The following is a 22,207-nucleotide window of genomic DNA, read 5'->3' on the forward strand; positions in this document are numbered from 1 at the left end:
AACCCCATCTCTACTAAAAGTACAAAAATACCCGCATCGTGGCGGGTGCCTGTAATCCCAGCTACTCTGGAGGCTGAGGCAGGAGAATCGCTTGAACCTGGGAGGCAGAGGTTGCGATAAGCTGAGATCGTGCCACTGCACTCTAGCCTGGGAGACGAGCAAGACTCCATCTCAAAAAAAAAAACCAAACCAGTAACTATTTTAGATATTTATTAAATATAAATTTAATTTATATAATTAAATATAAATTAAATTATATTTAATTATATAAATTTAATTTACATTTAATTATATAAATTTAAATTATATTTAATTATATAAATTGGGGAGTGGTGGGGCCTGAGCTTGGCTTAATCTAAAAACGTGGTCCTTTCGTGACTAAAATGAGCACTGTGCTTCTTCTCCTCCCAGGACCCCAGGAGCAAGCACAAGTTCAAAATCCACACTTACGGAAGCCCCACCTTCTGCGATCACTGTGGGTCCCTGCTGTATGGACTTATCCACCAAGGGATGAAATGTGACAGTAAGTAAGTTTTCTTTTCCAGTTCATAGCGAGGCTCTGTAGCTCATGTTCAGGGTTTGCTGAGCAAGGAGGGCTCAGTAACTTTTCAACACCAACTCTTCAATAGAGAGAATTAGTTCAGATATATACCAGACTGACAAAGTGTAGAATCTTCCACTGTCAAAGTTCCAGTTTATTAAACTACTTGATTGCCTCATTATGAACCCCAAAAAAGCACTCGATTTATAAATGAGGTGGGGGGTGCTGTCACTTTTTTTTTTCTTCCTTTTTTTTTTTTTTGTGTGGCAGAAGTCTTCAATCACTGTAAAATATAGCCTAGTCAAACCCCAAAGAAGCCTCCCGCCGCCGGGTCCACATTTGGTTAGCTTCAAAATAAGCCAAGCAACCATACTCATTATCTTCCTGTGTCTCTAATTAGTGGGTGGACTGTGGAAAAATCCAGTAGGCTCTTCTTAAAACTGAAACCAAAATGAACATAAAAACCAGAATAGCATCTTATTTAAGTTCACTCACCCTGCATGTTTATGGACGGATCAAATGTGTATCAGCCCGGCTCAGAACACTGAGGACCACTGACAAGCAAGACACCAGCCCTTTTCTGTTATTTTTTGTTATGTGTGTATCTCCATCAACTACCAGGAGGAAAGAAAAGCAACTATGAAGACTCTTTGCTTTGATCATTCTTTTTTTTTTTTTTTTTTTTTTTTTTTTTTTTTTTTTGAGATGGAGTCTCTCTGTCAACCAGGCTGGAGTGTAGTGGTGCGATCTCAGCTCACTGCAGGCTCTGTCCCCCGAGTTCACGCCATTCTCCTGCCTCAGCCTCCCGAGTAACTGGAACTACAGCCCCCACCACCACACCCAGCTAATTTTTTGTATTTTTAGTAGAGTTGGGGTTTCACCGTGTTAGCCAGGATGGTCTCGATTTACTGACCTTGTGATCTGCCCGCCTCGGCCTCCCAAAGTGCTGGGATAATAGGCGTGAGCCACCACGCCCAGCCTGCTTTGATCAATCTTAAAGTTTGAGATTCCTCAGGCTATGTTTGTTTAAATACAAGTTGATACTTTCAGGACATGAAAAGTTAATTGCCCAGCCTGTTTTTCTAATAGGTTGGGAAGCACTGTGGAAATTTCAGCCTATTGCCATTTGCTAATGACTATTGCCATTTGCTATGACGGTCAGAAGCTGATATTTGTATCTTACATGAGCAAACTGTAGAAAAAGGAACATAAACGAGCATTATAGAGTAGATGGAGTTTCTCAGACACAGAGATTCTTCACCTTACAGAGTTGTACAGCGTCACAACCAAATGCCATATTTGTTTGCTTCAAGAAACCCTAGGATTTCCACCTGTAATCCCAGCACTTTGGGAGGCCGAGGCGGGCGGATCACCTGAGGTCAGGAGTTCAAGACCAGCCTGACCAACATAGTGAAACCCTGTCTGTACTAAAAATATAAAATTAGTTGGGTGGTGGCGGGCACCTGTAATCCCAGCGACTCAGGAGGCTGAGGCAGGAGACTAGCTTGAACTCGGGAGGTGGAGGTTACGGTGAGCCAAGATTGTGCCATTGCACTCCAGCCTGGGCAAACAAAAGTGAAGCTTGGTCTCAAAAAACTAGGGAAAAAAAAAACCTAGGATTCCAAAGATACGGGTTTCAGGGGTTCTGCGAGGGCTTACAACTTAAGTGCATTTGTATATATATTTTAACTACTTCAAAACTGGGAACAAAATAAACATTCAAACATGTTACATACTCAGCCTTCACTCCTTGGGCAGAACTTGGTTTCTGCTACAGCATCCTCTTCACTGAAGAGTCAGCTGGGATGGGGAAGCATACCATTAGACATTGTTCCTGTTTGTACATAGTTTTCTATGTGAATCAGGAGTTTTGGATCCTGTACCACTTTAACAAAATGCAAAAATAAATGAGATGTGGAGGCTGGTCTGAGACATCAACTTGCATCCCTAACCACTGGTTTCAGAGTTCTGTTTGTATCGGAGGGCTTTACTGGTGATCCTTGAATGTCTTTATAATAAATATATGGTATAAATTTGCGTTTGTTAGCTGAGTTGATGCTAATAAAATAACACTCATGTGGTTTACATAATTAGATTCTGCTTTAGATTTTGTTTGCAAAATGGTTTCCTTACTAAAAAAATTTTGAAAACCGCTGACCTGGACCAATGCTTTTTTGTTTGGTTTTGTTTTAAACTCTTTTTCTTAGGAATCTTAAGGCTTCTGTGGCTGCCGCCTGTGCTCCTTTGATGAGCCCCAGAACTGCAACCCCTACTAACCTTAAATTCTGCAGAGAAAAAGCCTCTTCCCGTGCCCTTCCACCTTGTGCAATTGTAATCCTAGATAGAGTTCCACTTGGGATGGGGCAGGGTGTCAGGGGGCAGTGAGCAACAACAACTCGAGTGGGCCAACCTCTCATTTTGTAGAGCTAGAAATGAAGTTAGAACAAATGAGCTTCCCAAGATATACAGCGGAGACTGGAACACGGCCCAGTGCACTTTCACCTCCCGTACCCTCCCCGTTGCCTGTGTGCTTTCCAGAGGCTCTGGCATTTACTGCCTTCACATTGCAAATTTTGCCCGGACACTTAAACACACGACATGGTTAACGCAAGCGACATTCATAACACAGCTTTTCAGGAGCCTTTATATTGGCTAAATTCGAGGTGTAGAATTTTGAATAGTTAGCCTTGGAAATGGAAGCCTAATAGCATCCACTTTTGTGAATTAGCTAATTGTTCTTTCCTCAGCATGTCCATCATTCTGCTGTCAGTCTTTAATCGGAGCAGTATACATTATTCATGATGCTTTTTCAATTTACTTTGTCATGTTAAAATTAAACACTCCAAATGAAACGGAGAGGAAGACCCCACCTTGATGATTACGGAATAACCTTATTAGCCTCCTGGCAAGGATTCGTGAGGATTCCAGGGGCCTTCCCTCCTTCTGGAAGCCTAAAGGTACAAGGACGATCGAGCTAGAACACCTATACACGGTCTTCTGTTTGTTTCCGGCACACAGGATTCTTTTCAGGGTTTCTTTGGTTCATTGCAATAATACTGATCTTTTTTTATCCTCCCCCTGTCTCACCCACATAATGTCAGCTGTAAGGAGTGGCTGATCATGCTAGGCGGGTATTTGTTTTACTTGGAATAATATTTAAATATTTGAAGACAGGTTTAAAATACCAAATACAAGTTCTTTGGGGAAAAAAACACAGGCAGTGTACTTAAACCTTGTTGAAAATACAAGGTTAGCTGAGGAAAGGAAAATTTAATGAATTTTCTATACTCAATCTGCAGATTTTCACTGTTTCTCAGTGGTAAGCCCAGAAAAGCATACAGAATTCATTAGCAAAAAGTCTTATGTTTAAGCTGGGAGCAGTGGTTCATATCCGTAGTCCCAGTACTTTAGGAGGCCTACATGGGAGGACTGCTTGAGCCCAGGAGTTCAAGGCTGCACTGAGCTAGGATTATGCTACTGCACTCCAGCCTGAGAGACAAAAGGAGACCCTGTCTGAAGAAAGAAAAAAAAAAAATCCTATGTTTAAAATTTTCATATTACTTTGCCTCTGTGTACATAAAATATTAATTAAGCTGAGCTTTGTACATATTTACCTGTGTGAATTTTGTATACTGTTAAATATTTGAAACGATCACAGAAGGCCAAGCTGGGATATTTTGCTTCAGTGAAGATTGAGCAAATATGGTATGGGTATTTTAAGGATATTGTCACTCACATGAAGCCTGTGCTGTACAGGACATCTGCTAACAGTTCTTTATGTCACCAAAAACAGTATAGCAAAGTATCGAGTTGGGGGTAACTCATTTTCACTTCTGCTCGTGCACCAAAACACTGAGGAGCGGTGGTTGGAGTCCATATGCCCAGCTCACCCTCTGCTTTCTTGATTCACAGCCTGCGATATGAACGTTCACAAGCAATGCGTCATCAATGTCCCCAGCCTCTGCGGAATGGATCACACAGAGAAGAGGGGGCGGATTTACCTAAAGGCTGAGGTTGCTGATGAAAAGCTCCATGTCACAGGTAAGGCTTGCTCATCCCGGAGCAGCATCGTGGGCAGGCATTTGGATGAAGGTTGATATTAAGGCAGGGTGGGGGCTGAGCTGTATGCCCTGAGGCCTCTGGAGAGGCAGTTGCCCTGGTGGAACCATCACTTTCTGGGAGCCCTGCAGCCCTCTGAACCCTCACGTTAATACACCTCCCAGGAGACGGGTCTGTACACCCAAATTCCCAAATACTCAATGTCACACGAAGTCACAACCACTGTGTGGATTGGACTATTCTGACAGCATGGCCTGTATACTCTCCTCCCGGTGACAGGGGGTCAGGGGAGCCAGTTAATCAAAATGCTGTTGGAGGGAGTGGAACTAGAACAAGGGGAGGCAAATGGATGGATGACCCAGGTGTTTTGTGGCATTGGGCTGTGATGGCCCAATAAATCCACCTCAGCAACAGCAACAGTCGTTGAGTGCTTTTGCTTCCCCTGTGTTAGGGATGGTGCTAGGAACTTCACATAGATGAATTATTTAGACCTGACACCTAGCTGGTTATTAACTTCATCTTCCAGAAGAGGACACTGAGACAGATCAGTCCTTTGCAGTGTGACAGTTAGTAAGTGAGGAGCTGGGATGGGAACGGAGGCATTTGACTCCAGATACTGTGCTTGTAATTACCACAGCTCCCACAAACAGCCTGGCTAGGTGACCGGAATTCCCTGTCCATGGGCCTGGTTACTCCCTCCTCGGGGCTGTTTCTGGGTGGGCTCTGCCATAGCGTAGCTTTTCCTTTGGTTTTCCCACCAAATCCACTTTCGGTTAATCGGCACACACAGTCAAGTTATCCTGGAGTCCTATTGGCCTAGGACCCATCCCGTGTCCTCAAGATGACTTGAGTTCTCTGTACCATGACCCACTCCATGTTGGTGTGTGGTTGAACTCTCAGGCATCAGCCTATTTCCTTGTACTTGGGGGTCCCGGAGGGACCAACTGTATACATTACTCTTGTTGACAAGGGCATTCATCTTGAATTGATCAGCAAAGGTATCTTCCATTTGTATCTAGGAATTTGAAGCTGTCATAAACATGGAAAGACTGATGCTAATCTATTATGTTTAGATAACAGAAAACATAGAAGAAAGGCTTAGGAGGATCTGTTTAAGAAAAAAAAGGAAAGATGGGGGCTTCCAAAGAAAAGCTTACTTTTGGAAACATCCTCAGGTTTTTCCTTTGAAAGATAAGCAAATGTTCGAACCAGGGCTGTCCTCTCAGGTAAGAACTCAAAGAAAACCACAGGATTCCAAGGTATCGCTAGGAGGGAGTAACAGTTTGCCTCCGGATAACCTTGAAACCAGCTATAGCTGATGGTCAGAATGGAATTGGGAATGAAATCCCTATCATAGATACAGAATCCCTTCTGACTTTTTGTAGATTTTAGAGAAATTCTTTTATTTTCTCAAGACCATCCCTATAATGCCTTTGGGGCTGTGGCTGTCACCTGCATTTCTTTTTAATGGGCTGATGCTGTCCTTGGAATCCACTCTGCCCTTATCTGACAGCCAGGGCCCCTCTGACTGGGAACTGCTGCTCTCTGCCCAGAGGAAGATGGTGTTCCTTGGGGGCCATGAGCTAGGCCATGAGACCCCTCTGCAACATCACAGCCTTGCTCTTGTTTCTCTTTTCTACTAAGGCTTCCACATTGTCAAAACCACGTATGGGGGAGCAGATTTTGCAGTCAAGGGGAAAATTACCATAACACCTAGTGTTCATAGGTGGTAAGGGATCAAGGGGCATAAAGTAGAATGCCTATGGGCTAAACATTTCTACGCTTTTCTTACCTTTTCCTTGATTTCCAAAGCGACTGCTGTTGGCAATAGAATAGACATCACAGGTGAATATTCAGAGTTTAATTATGGGTTTACATGTGGCTACCTTATGGCTCGCTGTAAGGCAGGAATGCCTGGACAGAGCATTTAAATGTTTAGCTGGCATTCTTTGTGTTTCTAGATAAAGGAAAACATGCACGCTGTGCATGCTGGACACACCCCGTGCCGTCTTCGGTAATAAAAGCAGCAACCATATGTACTGCCTGAACCTTCCAGTCTCTCCTATGAGCCTCAACAGCCTTGTAGATCTAAAACTGCACAGAGAGGCGCAGATGTCCTGGCTGGAGTGGCACAGGTACACAGGTGGAAGAGAAAGGTCAGACCTCTTCGTGCTAGAGCTTACATCAGGCTAATTCCTCTACTATTGCCAAGAGTTGAACTTGACTCACAATTGTAGAATCGGCTTAAGGAACAATACCTTTCACTGGGTTGGACGTCGACTTTTTACATGTGAAAGCCAGCCAGTATTACTTATGGCAACTATCTGGGCCAAGTCCCTTGAGAATTAGTTTACAAATTTTCGTAGAGCTATAGCTCCACTCTAGGAATGTGAATTCAGCAAGTTTAATAATAATAATGTCTTATTCCATTCAGGCCACTATCACAAAATACCTTAGACTGGGTTATTTATAAATAATAGGAATTTATGTATCACAGTTCTGGAAGCTGGGAAGTTCAAGATCGAGGTCCCAACAGATTCAGTGTCTGGTGAAGGCTCCGTCTCTGCTTCATAGATGGCGCTTCTCACTGTGTCCTCACATGGAAAAGGAAGGCAGGCTGTGTCCTCACATGGTGCAAGGAGCAAACTTGCTCCCTGTTATCTCTTTTATAAGGCTCTGCGTTTGGATGAAATATCCCAAAGCAATTACTTCCCAAATGCCCTACCTCTTAATACTATCACACTGGGAATCCAGTCTTAAGATATGAATTCAGACCATAGCAAATAATAGCAGCAGCTCACAGCTACTCAGTGCTTCCCCCACAGGACCACTTTTTAAGTACTTTATGTACTAACTTTTATTCAAATCTGTGAAGAAGTTGACTTTATTATCCTTACTTTATAGATGAAGAAACAGAGACACAAGGAAATGAAGTGACTCACCCAGAGTCACACAGATGGTAGATTGGATGGCTAAATATTTAAATGGCAGATGCAGAGAGAAGATATTTTGATGACAGTATCCATAAGAATCGGAGTCTATTTTTGAAGTACAGTTGTGTGTGTGAAGGGAATCCAATCTTAAGTATGGAAAGTCAGGCTCAAGGAAATAACTAATTAGTAATTACATCTTTTAACGTTTTAAATTTAAAGTAATTTAAAATTTTCAGAAAAGTTGCACACATAGTACAGGGTTCTCGTACACCCTTCACCCAGCAACCCCTGGTGTTAATGCCCTTGTATAACTATAGTAGCTGATAAAATTTTGAAAAATAGGTACTTACAGCTGGGTGCGGTGTCTCCCACCTATAATCCCAGCACTTTAAGAGGCCGAGGCGGGTGGATCGCTTGAGGTCAGAGCTTGAGACCAGCCTGGCCAACATGGTAAAACCCCGTCTCTACTAAAAATACCAAAAATTAGCCAAGTGTGGTGGCGTGCGCGTGTAGTCCCAGCTACTCAGGAGGCTGAGGCAGGTTAATCGCTTGAACCTGGGAGGAGGAGGTTGCAATGAGCCCGAGATTGTGCCACTGCACTCCAGCCTGGGCGATAGAGCGAGAGTCCATCAAAAAGAAAAAGAGAGACAGAGAGAAGGGAAGGGGAGGGGAGAGGAGGGGAGAGAAGGAAGGAGTACCCGTATTAGTTACTAGGAATTGTTTTAAAGAGCCAAATAGAAGACATCAGACTCATCTTCTTTCAGTATAAAAGGGCCGCAAGTGGTACTAAGCAGAGCCCCCTGGGGGCAGCACTTGCCAGTGATGGATGGCATCCCCACCCCCAGTACCTGCCTGCACCATTTCCCAACCAAATAGTTCAGGCATGAGTTTATCTTGAGAAATGTTTTCATACCAATAGCTACCATTTATTGAGTGCTTGCTCTATATTTATTGTTAATAGGACTGGACCTTTGTGCTCAGCATTTTATGTTCATTGCTTCATTGACTCCCCAAACAATCCCATGAAGTAAATGCTATTATTATCCTCCTTTTTGAGATGAGCAAAGGAGCTGAGAAAGGAAGAAAATCACTCCAAGTTACAGGGTGGAAAGTGATGTAGTGGGGGCCGCAGCCCAGGCCTGGCTTCCACAGCCTTGCTTTCAGTACATAGGCTATGAATGTTCCAAGTCTCTCTTATTAATTAGAGTCTCCTTTGGAACAAACAATAAACCCATAAATATTTGCTGAACCCACAATCAGCACCCCACAAGGTTCTCTGAGGTCACGGAAAGTCCCAACATGGGACTTAAAACCAGGGGAGAAAAGAGTAACACAGGAAGAGGATAAAGAACAACCCACATCCATGTAAAATTAAGCGCCAAGAACGTGGTGATGAAATAGCACACCCTTGGGAGGTGCTGAGTGTGGGGAAGGGGACAGAGATGGAAGGAACCCGTGGAGAAGCAGCCGACTGAATACTGTAGGTATTTGAGAGGCAGAGAGGGAAGAGAGCTCCGACTGAGAGAGGTAGAGGGCTGTGGGAATTAGCCTGGTGACGGCTTTCATGAGAACACAAATATAAACCATAAGCCATCACACGCAGCGTTTATGGTCCAAATAATGAGTGATTTCTCGGAAAATGCATTTAAACCTAAACGCTGAGCAGCTGTGTTAATTGCTAGGTTAGTTCCAGCTGTGTCTTACCTGTGTCGAATCGCAAATTTTACGCAGTAATCCCAAAGTAACATAGAAACTCTGAACAGGAGCTCTGCTGTGGGATGGAAACCACCCTCTGCAGTCAGAGGTGAGTTTTCTTTCTAGCTTGGTGGGGTGTTTATGGGAAAGCCCTCTGCTTTAGCAGTGTATTTTTATTTTTTGCCTTCGGGCAGTGGTGCTGATGTTATCAGAATGGTGTCGCATGTTTTTTTTCTTCTTCTTATAGGAGATTGTAATTGGTTTTCTACACTCTGGTGTGTTTTGTAAATTCGGTTTATAGGCGTAGTAAAAAAAAAAATCCCTCATGGGAACCAATTTTCAATTTAATCTTGTAAGTAAATGGAAAAAATATCGGGTGCTTTACAGCTGTTTCAGGAGCATATCTCTCCCACAAATAGATTATTCTGAAGAAGAGTCTCATTTTCTCAACAACTAGAGGTTGTTAATTTGATGTGGAGATTGAAGTTTTAAACTGAACTCCGGTCGGGGAGGGGAGGATTTCCTCCAGCTCTTACCGCACAGGGACTCCTCCTGCCTACCTGGGGCCCTGCGCGATTCGATGTCTGTCACCCCTGCAGGTACGGAGACTCACCCTCATCTTATTGTGTATTCCCTCTGTGTGTTCTTCCACCTTATCATGGTGTATTTGCTACAGAATGAAGGAAATGAGCCTCAGCCTTGTATGATAATCATTCATTTTTTTGCTTCACCCATTGATCGTACATTATTGAGTGTGTGTCCTGCTCTCTTCCTGGCACCAGGGATGCTAAGATGATCAAGACCTAGACCGTGTCACAGACCATGTCAAAGACCACACAGACCGTGCTGTACCTGGTTTTTTGAAGTGCAGTGGGAGTTTGGGAGAAGGGGAGCCTCAATGGCTCTGGGGAGGCAGTAGGTGACAGCTTCACATCGGAAGTGGCAGTGGAGCTGGGAGGACAGGGAAGGGAAGGAGAGGGCATTCCAGGCAAAGATGCAGAGTGTGTTCAGGAAGCTCAGCACCATCCAGGATGTCAGGAATTTCAAGTGAGAGTTGGAGAGAGCTGGAGGGAAGTTTGTTTCTTTCCATTTTCAAAGTATGAGAGCTGCAATTATCAGTTTACTAGTTGCACAGTCCTTAGGAGCCGTGTGCACAGGCTCTGAGTTAAATATTTCTTTTTAAAATGGGAAGATTTTAAGTTGCAGGTAGCTACATTTTCAGCAAGAACAGAGCCTGAACCCTAGACATCACCCTGAGATTCACAGTGAGTCATTGCTGGGTAAGGAGACGCAGCAGGTAGCGCATGCTTTGCCTAAAAGCTTTGCACAGGTACCTTTTGCAGTGACAAGCAGGCTGTGGAATATAACAACTTGAGGGCTGCCAGCAAGGAGATGCACCAAGCTGCTTACTTAAAGGAAAAGGTGTTAGTTGGAAGTCGTTTCTGTTCAATAAATCTTAGTTATGGGATTTGGATCCAGATCAGGAACATAAACGGTGACACAGCAGATATATCTGCTCCTTTGTGTAGGGATGGAGAGGGTGCTGGCAAGAAGCTGCTTATCCTCAGGGGCACCCACAGCGCCCACTGTTGGTGATGCTGCATTTGACCACTTAGTTCCGTGTTCTTAGCGGATCCCTCCACTGCAAAGGTATTTTTGTTGTCGTCGTTGTTTGTAATTAATAAGGAATCTGGATGTTGTACTGGATGACCAGCAACCTCCCATCTGATGGTTTTAGCCTTAATTATTTTTTATTTTATTTTATTTTACTTTTTTTTTGAGACTCTGCCACCCGGGCTGAAGTGCAATGGTGCAAGCTTGGCTCATTGCAACCTCTGCCTCCCAGATTCAAGCGATTCTCCTCCCTCAGCCTCTCGAGTAGTTGAGATTATAGGCGTGTGCCACCATGCCTGGCTGATTTTTGTTTTTTTGGTAGAGACAAGGTTCCACCATGTTAGCCAGGCCGATCTTGAACTCCTGACTTGAGGTGATCCACCCGCCTTGACCTCCCAAAGTGTTGGGATTACAGGCGTGAGCCACCGTGCCTGGCTGATCATTCTTGATTAAAAGAAAGTAAGGAGACATGATTACCAAATGCAATCTTTAGCACATGGTGGGATCCTGGATCCAAGAAAAAAAACAGCTGTTAAAGAACATTTGGGGGACAGTGGGGACAGTTGAATCTGGACTGTATTTTAGAGAATGTTTTTGTACCAGTGTGAAATTTCTGGGTGGTAATGGTCATGTGATTATGGACGGGAATGCGGAAATATTTTAGGGGTCATTTTTCCTGATGTCTGCAACCTACTTCCAAATGGTTCAACAAAAGCAAAAAAACAGACAGAAGTCTGAAAATAGGACCAGGCAGGGGTTGGGGGCAAGAAGAAGAGGGTGTGTGCAGGCAAGAGCACCTGTGGCGGAATAATAGTGACTCTAGAAAGTGATATAGTACTTCAGTTCACTGTACTGTTCTTTCAACTTCACTCCCAAAAACTTGGGCAATGATATCTGTGTCTGGAGCTTTGTTTCACCTGCTCCAGTACTTAAATGTACTCTCTAGAGGTCATTCTTGGCTAGAAGGAAGCCCCCACTGAAGCAGCCATCAGAGCCCTTCGGCAGTCCAGCTTCCTTGCCTCCACCGTCTTACTCTATGACCCTCCCACTCCTCTGTTCATGGCCACCAACAGCTTTCCTTTTGTGGATGGCACACCAAAGGAGACAATTATTCTGCCTCCACCCTGTGTTTCCTTGTGGCTCTGCACTGAGGCTGGGCCCTGAAGCCTGGTTCATAAAGAGCACTCACCTGGCCTCTGGCCCCCGTTAAACAGGTGAGTCACTGACCATTTCCTTAGAGCCACCTGGGACTGGCTGCATGGGACTTGCCATGACACAGCGGGCCAGACTGCCACAGGCAGGTTCTGGGAATTGTACACTCACATGGATGGGCAGGGGCTGCCTGGGATTGGGAGCCACTAGTGGTCTATGTCCCCAAGAGCTTGTGTATGACCCCCATTTTCCAAATAGCTCAGGCAGAAAAGAAAACATGAATTAAACAGCTAAAGGAGTCATATATAGGTGTGTGTACATATGTGTAAGAAGTAGGCTGGGCATGGTGGCTCACGCCTATAGTCCCAGCTACTCAGGAAGCTAAGGCAGGAGGATCTCTTGAGCCCAGGAGTTTGAGACCAGTCTGGGTAACATGGCAAGACCTCGTCTATACAAAAAGAAAAAATAAATTAACCAGATGTGGTGGTATGCACCTGTAGTCCCAGCTACTCAGGAGACTGACGCAGAAGGATCGCTTGAGCCCAGGAGTTTGAGGTTACAGGGAGCTATGATTGCACCACTGCATGCCAGACTAGGTGACAGAGCAAAACCCCATGTCCAAAAAAAGTAGTAGTTGTGGGCACAATGTTGGCAAAACTGTTACTTATGATATAAATAAACATCAAGGAGTTGGAGAATGGCTGAGTGGGCCGTTTGCATTCTCCATCTCCTCTCTGCTTGGATACCCCACTCTCCCTGATCTGGGGGTTCCCTGCACACTTTGAAGACACCAGCTTCTATTTCCTGCAAGCTTCCATCTCTTAAAAATAAGTAAGTAAGTAAGTAAGTAAATAAATAAACAAATAAATAAAAATAAAAAACCAACAAGCTTTATGATGGTCACACATAAGAGAAACTGCTTCCTTTAGTTTGGGCTTAAATACTGGTAGAGAAAAGTCCATAATAAGAGGGGTAACTGCTCTTCATGACAAAGCACACTTTGTCTCCATGGCTTTGTAGAAGTTTCATGAATCCAGTGACATTAGCTGATTCTGAAAGTGATAAGCGTTGTAGCATTCCTTTTCCCTGGGGAGAGGCACAGCAAGCATGGGTGTCCTCTCTTTTGTAGGTGGAGAAGTAAGAATGAGTGGGGGGTTCAGTGTTCTTGCAGAGAGGATTGGTGGGTCCGTTTAGCTCGGGAAATGGTCACAGCATCTGGCTGGGGGGACCCTTATTATCCGATGATCTCTCCGTGCCTGGCCTCTTGCAAATGGAGATGCTAACGAGACTCAGCCAGTCACAGCAGTAGCAGCTGCCTAGAAAGGGGACGTGAAGGGCAAACCAGAGAAGCTCCTGGTGTTTCCTGAATGCAGAGATCCTGTGAGAAGAGAAACCGACACTGATTGAACAGTTTTCGTGTACCGGGCCCTGATTGGATGCTTTCCTACATATTCCATCACAACCACCTTTCGGAAAAAATGCCATCATCAGCATCAGCAGCATCATCATTTTGTAACTGAAGAAACTGAGGCTTGGAGAGCTCCTACAGCCTGCCCAGCTGCCTCTGTCACCCACACATGCCCTTCCCGCTATTGTAAGCTGCTGACCCTTGGCTCTGGCTGAGGGAAGATCCTGTGATTACTCACAGCCGTTTCCCTTGGGTACAGACACAGCCCACACTGTTGCTTCAAGTGCTTGCAATTTCACATTTCTATCCTGCAATTAATAGTGGAGGCTACTCTGGGATGGCTCCGCAGCTCCTCTGATTACTGTTCTGTTGGCACCACTGGGGGTGAGGGTCTGTCCTCACTTCCCCAGACCCTCCGTTTTCCAGGGTTTCCATAATGGCTGGAAATAAAAATGGCGGCAGGGAATCCAGCTGAAGTCTCCTGTGCTGGAAAATGAGGAATTAAAATGGGCAGAAGGATGGAAACACGCCGCTTCAGGACATGTTTTGACAGTGTGTGACTTGCATGGGCATGCGACTGGACCAGCCCTTTCTTGGCATCCTCCTGGCTTTTTCTTAGTGGTCCCAGTTCTTCCCCATTGGAGACTCATCCGGCTCTCACATTCTCACAGTCTTCAGAGAAATCAAATCTAGCAGTCACCTGCCTTGAGTTCACTGGTGCTTAACATCCAGGCACATCCTTGGCACAAGAAAACGGAAAAGTGCCTCTTAGCTAAAACATACAGCAGTGCGCTTGCACCAGAAGAAAGCCTGCACATTATCCCATTCAAATGCATATGCTTTGGGGTCATAACGGCATGTTTTCAGTGGATTTATCTACTCTCTCTTCTTCCTTGATTGGACATTCCTGAATATCAGTGTCTTATGTCCACATGCCCCCTTCTGCAGCCAGTACCTTGCCCATCTCCCCATATTTACCCTTTATGTCCCCTACTCGTTTGCACCCAGATTTCCAAGCCATGCGCAGCTTCCCCAGTGTGGCAGGCAATAGCCCACCAGTGTTTCCTCCCTCCTTACCTTTGCTTGTGCCATTTTCCCTGCTCCCCAAAGAATGTATTTTTAACATTCAGCTCCAGTTACCTTTAGGAAGCCTCTCCTCACGTTTTATGCCCTGCCTGAAACCAACCACTTTCTCTCCATGCCTTTTGTAGCATGTGTTATGAGATTTCACCTATGTGTTTATTTGCCTGTTGATCTCCTTCCACTATATCATAAGTCCTTTGAGGTCAGAGATGGTGTCTTATCTCCTGTACCCCGCCCAGTGCCTCAAATTTGTACAAAATGTGTGTCTGTTGAGCCAATGATGGTGGTGATGGAAGTACACAACAAGCACAGCATAGAAGTTGACTCAGGCTTTTACTGCACTCCTCACCCCAAATCCAAGTGACTCTTCCCATTTTACCCCTACATCTGGATCAAGTTAAAATGATCCTGTTTTAACCCAATTCATAAAGCCACATGACTTCTGGGATCCTTTAGAGAAACATCTATCAGCTAAGAAAAAGGTTGCATCTTCTCAAAGAGACACATCATTGTTTACATCCCAACTGTTGTACCTTGTCCTCACTGATCTGTGGCTCAGCTTAATGTCAGATATGTACAGACTTGCAGCATGCCATCCCACAGATTGTTATTCATGCTTGGTTCTCTGTGCGGCGATTCCAACAGAGCTTTTCACTCTGGGTGCTTAGTCACTAGATGTGCGTGGGAGGCAGCAAATTGGAGCAAAGGGCAAAGAGTTGCCAGTGTCATTTCCTTCATGAGGCATTTGTGTTTGTTGTAAAGCACCCTGGTGTCCATGCTCGTGGTGACATAGTTTCTCTTTCTCCTGCTTAAGATACCCCAAGCCCTCAGGTTCTTTATAGGGTCATCAGTCATCCATCTTCTTTGACTTCAGTGACTCCTGCCAGGAGGAAGCGTTCTTAAAGCTAGGCTTTGAACGCCTGCATCCCTGGAAGAGGAGAAGCAAATTATTTCTGGGGCCTCTTTGAAGATTACCCCATTAGAATACAGAGATATTGACATTGACTGAGCAGGTCATTCTTGCGCAGGATTTTAATTGCTTCTAATTATAGGATTATCATTTAAGCACAAGATTAATTGCTATGAAATTATTGCAAGGAACTTTATCTTCTTCTAGTAAGTAAATGTGTTAGCCAAGTGAGAAATCTCTTAGAAGCTTGCAAATGATGTCTTTTAAATCACTTTCCTTTGAAACTTTCTTCTAATGCTTGGGGAATGGGAGAGAGATCTTGGGGGTCAGGATGAAAGACGAAATAAATAACAGATAAATGCTCCTTTTGGTTCCCGGTTCTCCACCAAAAGGGTGGAAAACTTGAAGGGTTTGGGAATGGTTAGGTTCACCAGTGGAAATGTCCTAAAATAAATGCAGAAATTCTTTTCCTCTCTTGATCCATGTCATCTTCAACGGTGGGTAGGAATGGCTCAGTAGGAAACTAGAATTGGCAGGTGCTGTCCTATGGTCCTTTTCAACACCAAGCTGCTCGGATATCTTAGGAAAAAAAAAATGTTTTCAGATGTGTTGTAAAGGAATCTCCAATTAATGTGAATACACCTGCTCTGATTATTGGCATCAAAATGGTGCAGAGAAACATCAGACTGTGTGCGTCTTAGCTTGTAGGCATTTCCAATTGGAAAGATTCAGATTTCCTGAGAAAATATGAGATAAGTTAGCTCCTGAGCTGGTTCTAAAATATCCCCATTTGAATAGCGGGCCATGGCCACCCACTGAAAGCTCTGCACAGAGCATCCCCACGGGGGACTTTTTATACTGAGAAGAATGGTAGCCGCCTTTACATGCATTTTCCTTTTTAATTAATGCAAGGTTTGTGGTTAATTAAAGACAGTCAGGGTCCCTTTTCAAACCAAAGCAGGCATTTTTTCCTAGAATAATGAAGAGAGAATAGAAGCAAGGCAAACTTCCTGTAAAAGTTTTCACAGTGAGGAGGGGTGAATTTGGGGAAGGTGGCCTGAAGGAAGTGTCGTTTCATCAACTTCGACTCATTGGAGGTAGGGAATGTAATCAGAAGAGACACCTTCCTCACTGAACACCCAGTGGGGAGGTGGCTCTTTTTCTGGGAAATGCCACACTGACCTCCCTTTCCCTTTGTGAAGTCACTCCGCTGGGAGTGGGGGTGCAGCGCAGGAGAGCCATATTTCTCTGGGATATATTGCTGCTGTCATCTTACAGCCTGCACAGGTGACTTTTCATGGAAGAACTCTCACAGGTGAACATCTGCCCAAAAGAGAAAGTGTACGTGCAGTGAATGTTAGAAATAGCACCGTCGTCCTCCTTACTCTTTACTAATACCCAACCTCTCTGAAAGACCCTGAAGTCTGTTTCAATCCCTCCCACCCCAATATGGCAGGGACTCTGTTATCCTCAGAACTTCTGACTTCTGAAGGATGCCAGTATATATTTGAAAGACAAAAAAAATCCCAGCATACTTTACATGACCAACACTCCATAAAGAAAGAATACAGCAGTCTTGTGTTTATAAAATAATAAAAGTGACTTGCATTTAGAGGATACTGTGGTGTATTAGTCCATTCTGACACTGCTATGAAGAAATACCCGACTGGTATTTATAGAGGAAAGAGGTTTAATTGTCTCACAGTTCTACAGGACTGGGGAGGCCTCAGGAAACTTACAATCATGGCAGAAGAAGCAGCAAACACATCCTTCTTCACAAAGCGGCAGGAAGGAGAAGAAGAATGAGAGCCCAGTGAAGGGGAAAGCCCGTTATAAAACCATCAGATCTCAGCCAGGCACAGTGGCTCACACCTGTAATCCCAGCACTTTGGGAGGTCAAGGCGGGCAGATCACCTGAGGTCAGGAGTTCAAGGCCAGCCTGGCCAACATGGTGAAATCCCATCTCTACTAAAAATACAAAAAATTAGCTGGGTGTGGTGGCAGGCACCTATAATCCCAGCTACTTGGGAGGCTGAGGCAGGAGAATTGTTTGAACCTGGGAGACAGAGGTTGCAGTAAACTGAGATGGCACCATTGCACTCCAGCCTGGGCAACAAGAGCAAAACTCTGTCTCAAAAAAGAAAAAAAAAAATCAGATCTCATTATCTTCACCTCATCCTTCCTACGACCTCTGGGGATTATGAGAACTACAATTCAAGATGAGATTTGGGTGGGGAAACAGCCAAACCATATCATATGGGATTGGCTTTAAAGTCAGGTAGTCTGGATTTGACTCCCAACTATAGTACTAATTAATATTGAATAAGTATTAGGGGTTGTTACTCTATAATGGAGTTTTGTTCCAGTCACATTAAGTCATGTGGTTCAATGGACTGAAGCATGTCACTTTATTGACAGATTAACTCTTTCAGTCCTGACTCATTCATGGTATAGCTATAACCACAGTGGGACTCCAGCGGCCCCAACCAAGAAAATCTAACCCCAGACCTCATTTGTTTTCCTTCACCATGTCCACTAAGAAAGACACAGAAACACACTGTGAAATTACTTTCAAAATTGGAAGGCCTCTGTGTGAGTAGAACAGTTGCATAGTAAGCTGAGGATATTTATTATTATTATTTTTTTTTGAGACGGAGTCTTGCTGTGTCACCCAGGCTGGAGTGCAATGGCCAGATCTCGGCTCACTGCAAGCTCCGCCTCCCGGGTTCACGCCATTCTCCTGTCTCAGCCTCCCGAGTAGCTGGGACTACAGGCACCCGCCACCTCGCCCGGCTAGTTTTTTTTGTATTTTTTAGTAGAGACGGGGTTTCACCGTGTTAGCCAGGATGGTCTCGATCTCCTGACCTCGTGATCCGCCCGTCTCGGCCTCCCAAAGTGCTGGGATTACAGGCTTGAGCCACCGCGCCCGGCCCAAAAGATTTTAACTGGCTGTGAACCTTGACCTCATGGCTTAACCTCTCTTTGTTTCCCTCTCCTCATCTGCAAATTCAAATTAAGGCACTTGAACTATGTGAACCCTGACGGTCCCTTCAGCTCTGGCATTTTGTTGCTCTGAGAGCCGTTTCAGAGAGAGCTAATCGGTGATGCCAGTAAGTGTGCCCCTTCCTGAGGAACTGACGGTAGATTGGAGACTCCAGAGACGCTGCAACTGGGTGAGGCTTGAGAGGCTGCTCATCCAGTAATTTTCAAACAAGTTGGAACATCACATCTTGTTTGAGATGATATTCAAATGGTATTTCACCAGAGTTACACTGATTGAAGGGGAGAAAATAGAGTACTCACCTTCTTCCTCCTCCTCCACCACCCATGAGGAGACTCTGTGGAACAGAGTTTGAAAGTCACGGATATAGGCTGGGTGTAGGGCCTCACACCTGTTGTCCCAGTACTTTGCGAGGCGGAAGCAGAAGATCCCTTGAGGCCAGAAGTTCAAGACCATCCTGGGCAACAGAAAAAGACCTTGTCTCTATAAAGAGTAAAAATAAATATAATTTAAAAATTAAAATAAAAATTAGCTGGGCATTGGTGGCACACAGGCACTTGTGGTCCCAACTACTCAGGGGGCTGATGTGGGAGGATCACCTGAGCCCAGGAGTTTGAGGCTGCAGTGAGCCAAGATTGTACCACTGCACTCCAGCCTAGGTAGCAGAGTGAGACTCTGTCACACAAAAAAAGAAGTCACTGATGTGATTGTTATCAGACTGTGCTGGGGTCCGCGCACCCAGTGCAGCAAAGCCAAATGCTGATGTTGGGTTAACAGCAGGAGGAACTGAGGCATTTATTGCCAAGCAAGGAGAATTGAGCAGCTCGTGCTGATGAGTTGGACTGGCAGATAGCTCACAGTTATCTATTATTTAAAGGTAGGAAGGCGGAGGTTACAGTGGAAGTCATCAATCGGTACATAAGGGCTACACGTTGGTTTGACCCAAACAGGTGGGACATCCCAAAGCTGGGGAGGCAGTGTGCCACAGTCATGGGTGGATTCAAAGATCTTTTGATTTGTGATTACTTAAGGAGGTAAAGCTTTGTCTAAGAATTTGGGATCAGCAAAAACAAAAAAACAAAACAAAACAAAAAACAACCAATATTAGCTCTGGCTTTTGGGTAAAAAAGCATTGAAGGGAGATGGAAGAATGTAGAACAAAGAACAGCAGTCAGAGTGCTGTCTTCTGCTTCCCCCATCCACGGACCGTGTGCCAGCAGATCCGTTTGGTGGGGGTCCAGTTTTCCAAAAAACAACTCAAGGGCATGTGTTTAGATGTTATCTTTAATTTCTACAGAAAACAAAACATCTCTTCCTTGCTGTTGTTTTAAGTTACTGTTACCTTCTTCCTTATCAAGTTGCTCATTTACTTCTCAAGGCTACCTAGGTACCTGGAATTTTCCTTGAAGGAACTCAAGATTTTCCTTTATTTCCACATTAGGGGGTGCTCCTGCCCAGGGACCCTCTGTCTCGTGGTCCATCCCCTTCATTTTCATGCATAAAAACCAAGGCTCAGGGAATGTGGCTACTGTGTAGGGTCTTTGGGGTTATAAAGGATAAAACTGGCTGGGTACGTTGGCTCCTGCCTGTAATCCCAGCATTTTGGGAGGCTGAGGCAGGCAGATCATGAGGTCAGGAGATCAAGACCATCCTGGCTAACATGGTGAAACCCTGTCTCTACTGGAAAAAAAAAAAAAAAAAAATACAAAAAATTAGCCAGGCATGGTAGCGGGTGCCTGTAGTCTCAGCTATGTGGGAGGCTGAGGCAGGAGAATGGCGTGAACCCGGGAGGCAGAGCTTGCAGTGAGCCAAGATTGCGCCACTGCACTCCAGCCTGGGTGACAGAGCAAGACTCTGTCTCAAAAAAATAAATAAATAAAGGATAAAACCAACCCACTCAGGTAGAAAGGGGTATTAGCAAAAGAAATCTAGAGTATCATGAAACGCAAGAGTGGGAATGCTTTGGGGCCATAAGAACGCTGAGAACCTGAGATTCTCTTTCTGTATCTCACCTCTTCTTTCTATATACTGCCTTCATTTGTTTCTTTTCCACAACACGTTGGACTGTCTTTGCATTGCAGAAAACATGGCCCTAGACAATTCTACAGCTTTGCCTCTTACAGCTGCATGTCTTCTACTGTGTCAGTCACAAATCCAGAAATTCTGGGAAAGGGATTCATCGGCTCAGTCTGGGTCACGTGCCACCCTGGACCAATGGACTGTGACTGGAGGGCAGATATGGGGTGGGGTGGGAGGTGGGAGACATTTTCAGGAACAAGGAGTAGTGACAAGCAGACAAAACTGTAGGTAACGCAACACTGCCATGAAACGTGAGCCAGGGTTGTGCAGGAAGTGTGTTCGGGAGGAGGGATGCAGCCAGGCTCCTGCCTTCTACTTCGATGCTCCTTTCCTTCAGCCATGTTGCTCATCCATGAAATTACTCAAGAGGGACAGTGGCTGAGCTTATGTACAGAGGTTGGATATGACTCATAAGTTCCTTTTGAACACATCAACAAGCTCCTGGCCTGGCCAGTCTCCAAAAACAGCCAAGGGTAAAGAAAAAAATTTGATTGAGTGACATTTGTCCAATTCAGCCACCCAGTGCATTGATCACCCTTCTAATTTAGAAGCTGTAAAACAGCACAGCAGGTTCCAAGCATAAATGGTGTTGATGTGGAAGAGATTGAGTGATGGTGGTACCCGCAGGAAGCAGAGTCCTTTGAATGGGCTCACGGGGAGATTGTGGAACAAGTGGCTCAGGAAGGTGGAGCTGTTTGATGAGGGCCTAGGAACTGGACAAGGCCCTCCAGAATGCATTTTGAGCCGTTGGCCTTAAACCACCTTCCCCTACGGCAGCTTTTTCTGCAGGCTGCGTTGCTGCCTTGGCAGAGCCTCACCCCTCACTCCTGGAGCTTTTCTTTCATGAGGAATTCCTGCTGCGAGAATAAACTAAGGTAGTTGGCAGCATGCTAACAATACCTCCGGGTTCTCAGCCTCTGTCCCGACAAGAGCCAGGCCACCTGGCTTTCATTCAGTAAGGGAAAAGAAAAGCAAGGTACCTTTTATCCCTGAATCATCGCCACAAGGCCCTCCCAGGTCAGGAAAATGATGTGTCTCCTGCTTGGTTTGCAAACCATGTGGATGATCCCCAGAATATCAGGTCCTCTCTCTCTCTTCCACCCAAACGAAAGCACTTAGATGTCACATGCCCACCTTGTAAGGCCTCGTGGGGTTTGGGATCCTCATCCTGTGCACCGGCCTTGACTCCTGGGTTCTACGACATTGACTGTCTTCCTGTTTCCTTTCCCTTTCTACTGACAGTTTTGCCAATTCAGTGATGGCTCAGGGCCATGGCTTAGCAGCACACAAGCAGCTTGAGGCATCAGTGGTTTGGGGGTCATCTTAGTTATTTCATGGAATGAAAAGTTTTACATCCAAGATAGTCGGCCCCCAGTCATTTCTTTCCCGTATCAATTTAGTCTCTCCTTAGTTTTGGTGCACGTGGTTGCCTTGTGTAGTCTAAGATGTTGACAGACTGGCCCAGAAAGAGATCCCAAAGCTAATGAGAATGTGTCCAGGTTCTTGTTTGGTTTTGTTTTGGTTTGATTTTGATTATGGTCGAGATAAGAGGCTTTTCCAGGTGAAAATCTCTTAGGCCTGACATGATACCTGTAATTAATGCATATCTTCAGCTTCATACTCTCAGATTAAAGACAGCCATGGTATAACAGCAGGGTTGCAAAGAATAAAGTTTACTCCTGTTTTGTCTCTCTCTCCAAAGACCATAGTGTTCCAGAGACAGATACTGATC

At 44.9% G+C, this 22,207-nt stretch overlaps 1 protein-coding gene across 4 annotated transcripts in view; it reads left to right on the plus strand.

The window, feature by feature from the left end:
- The window catches only part of PRKCA (protein kinase C alpha), a 529,459-nt gene that overhangs the window by 350,074 nt on the left and 157,178 nt on the right, over nt 1–22,207 (plus strand). For 3 of the 4 annotated variants that reach the window (XM_077969623.1, XM_015120147.3, NM_001260733.1), the window contains 2 exon segments: nt 412–523; nt 4,454–4,582. In XM_077969623.1, the coding sequence (XP_077825749.1) occupies nt 412–523; nt 4,454–4,582 (241 nt within the window). 4 annotated transcript variants of the gene reach the window in all.

The sequence above is a fragment of the Macaca mulatta genome, chromosome 16 (assembly GCF_049350105.2).
Source record: "Macaca mulatta isolate MMU2019108-1 chromosome 16, T2T-MMU8v2.0, whole genome shotgun sequence".
Classification (NCBI taxonomy): domain Eukaryota; kingdom Metazoa; phylum Chordata; class Mammalia; order Primates; family Cercopithecidae; genus Macaca; species Macaca mulatta.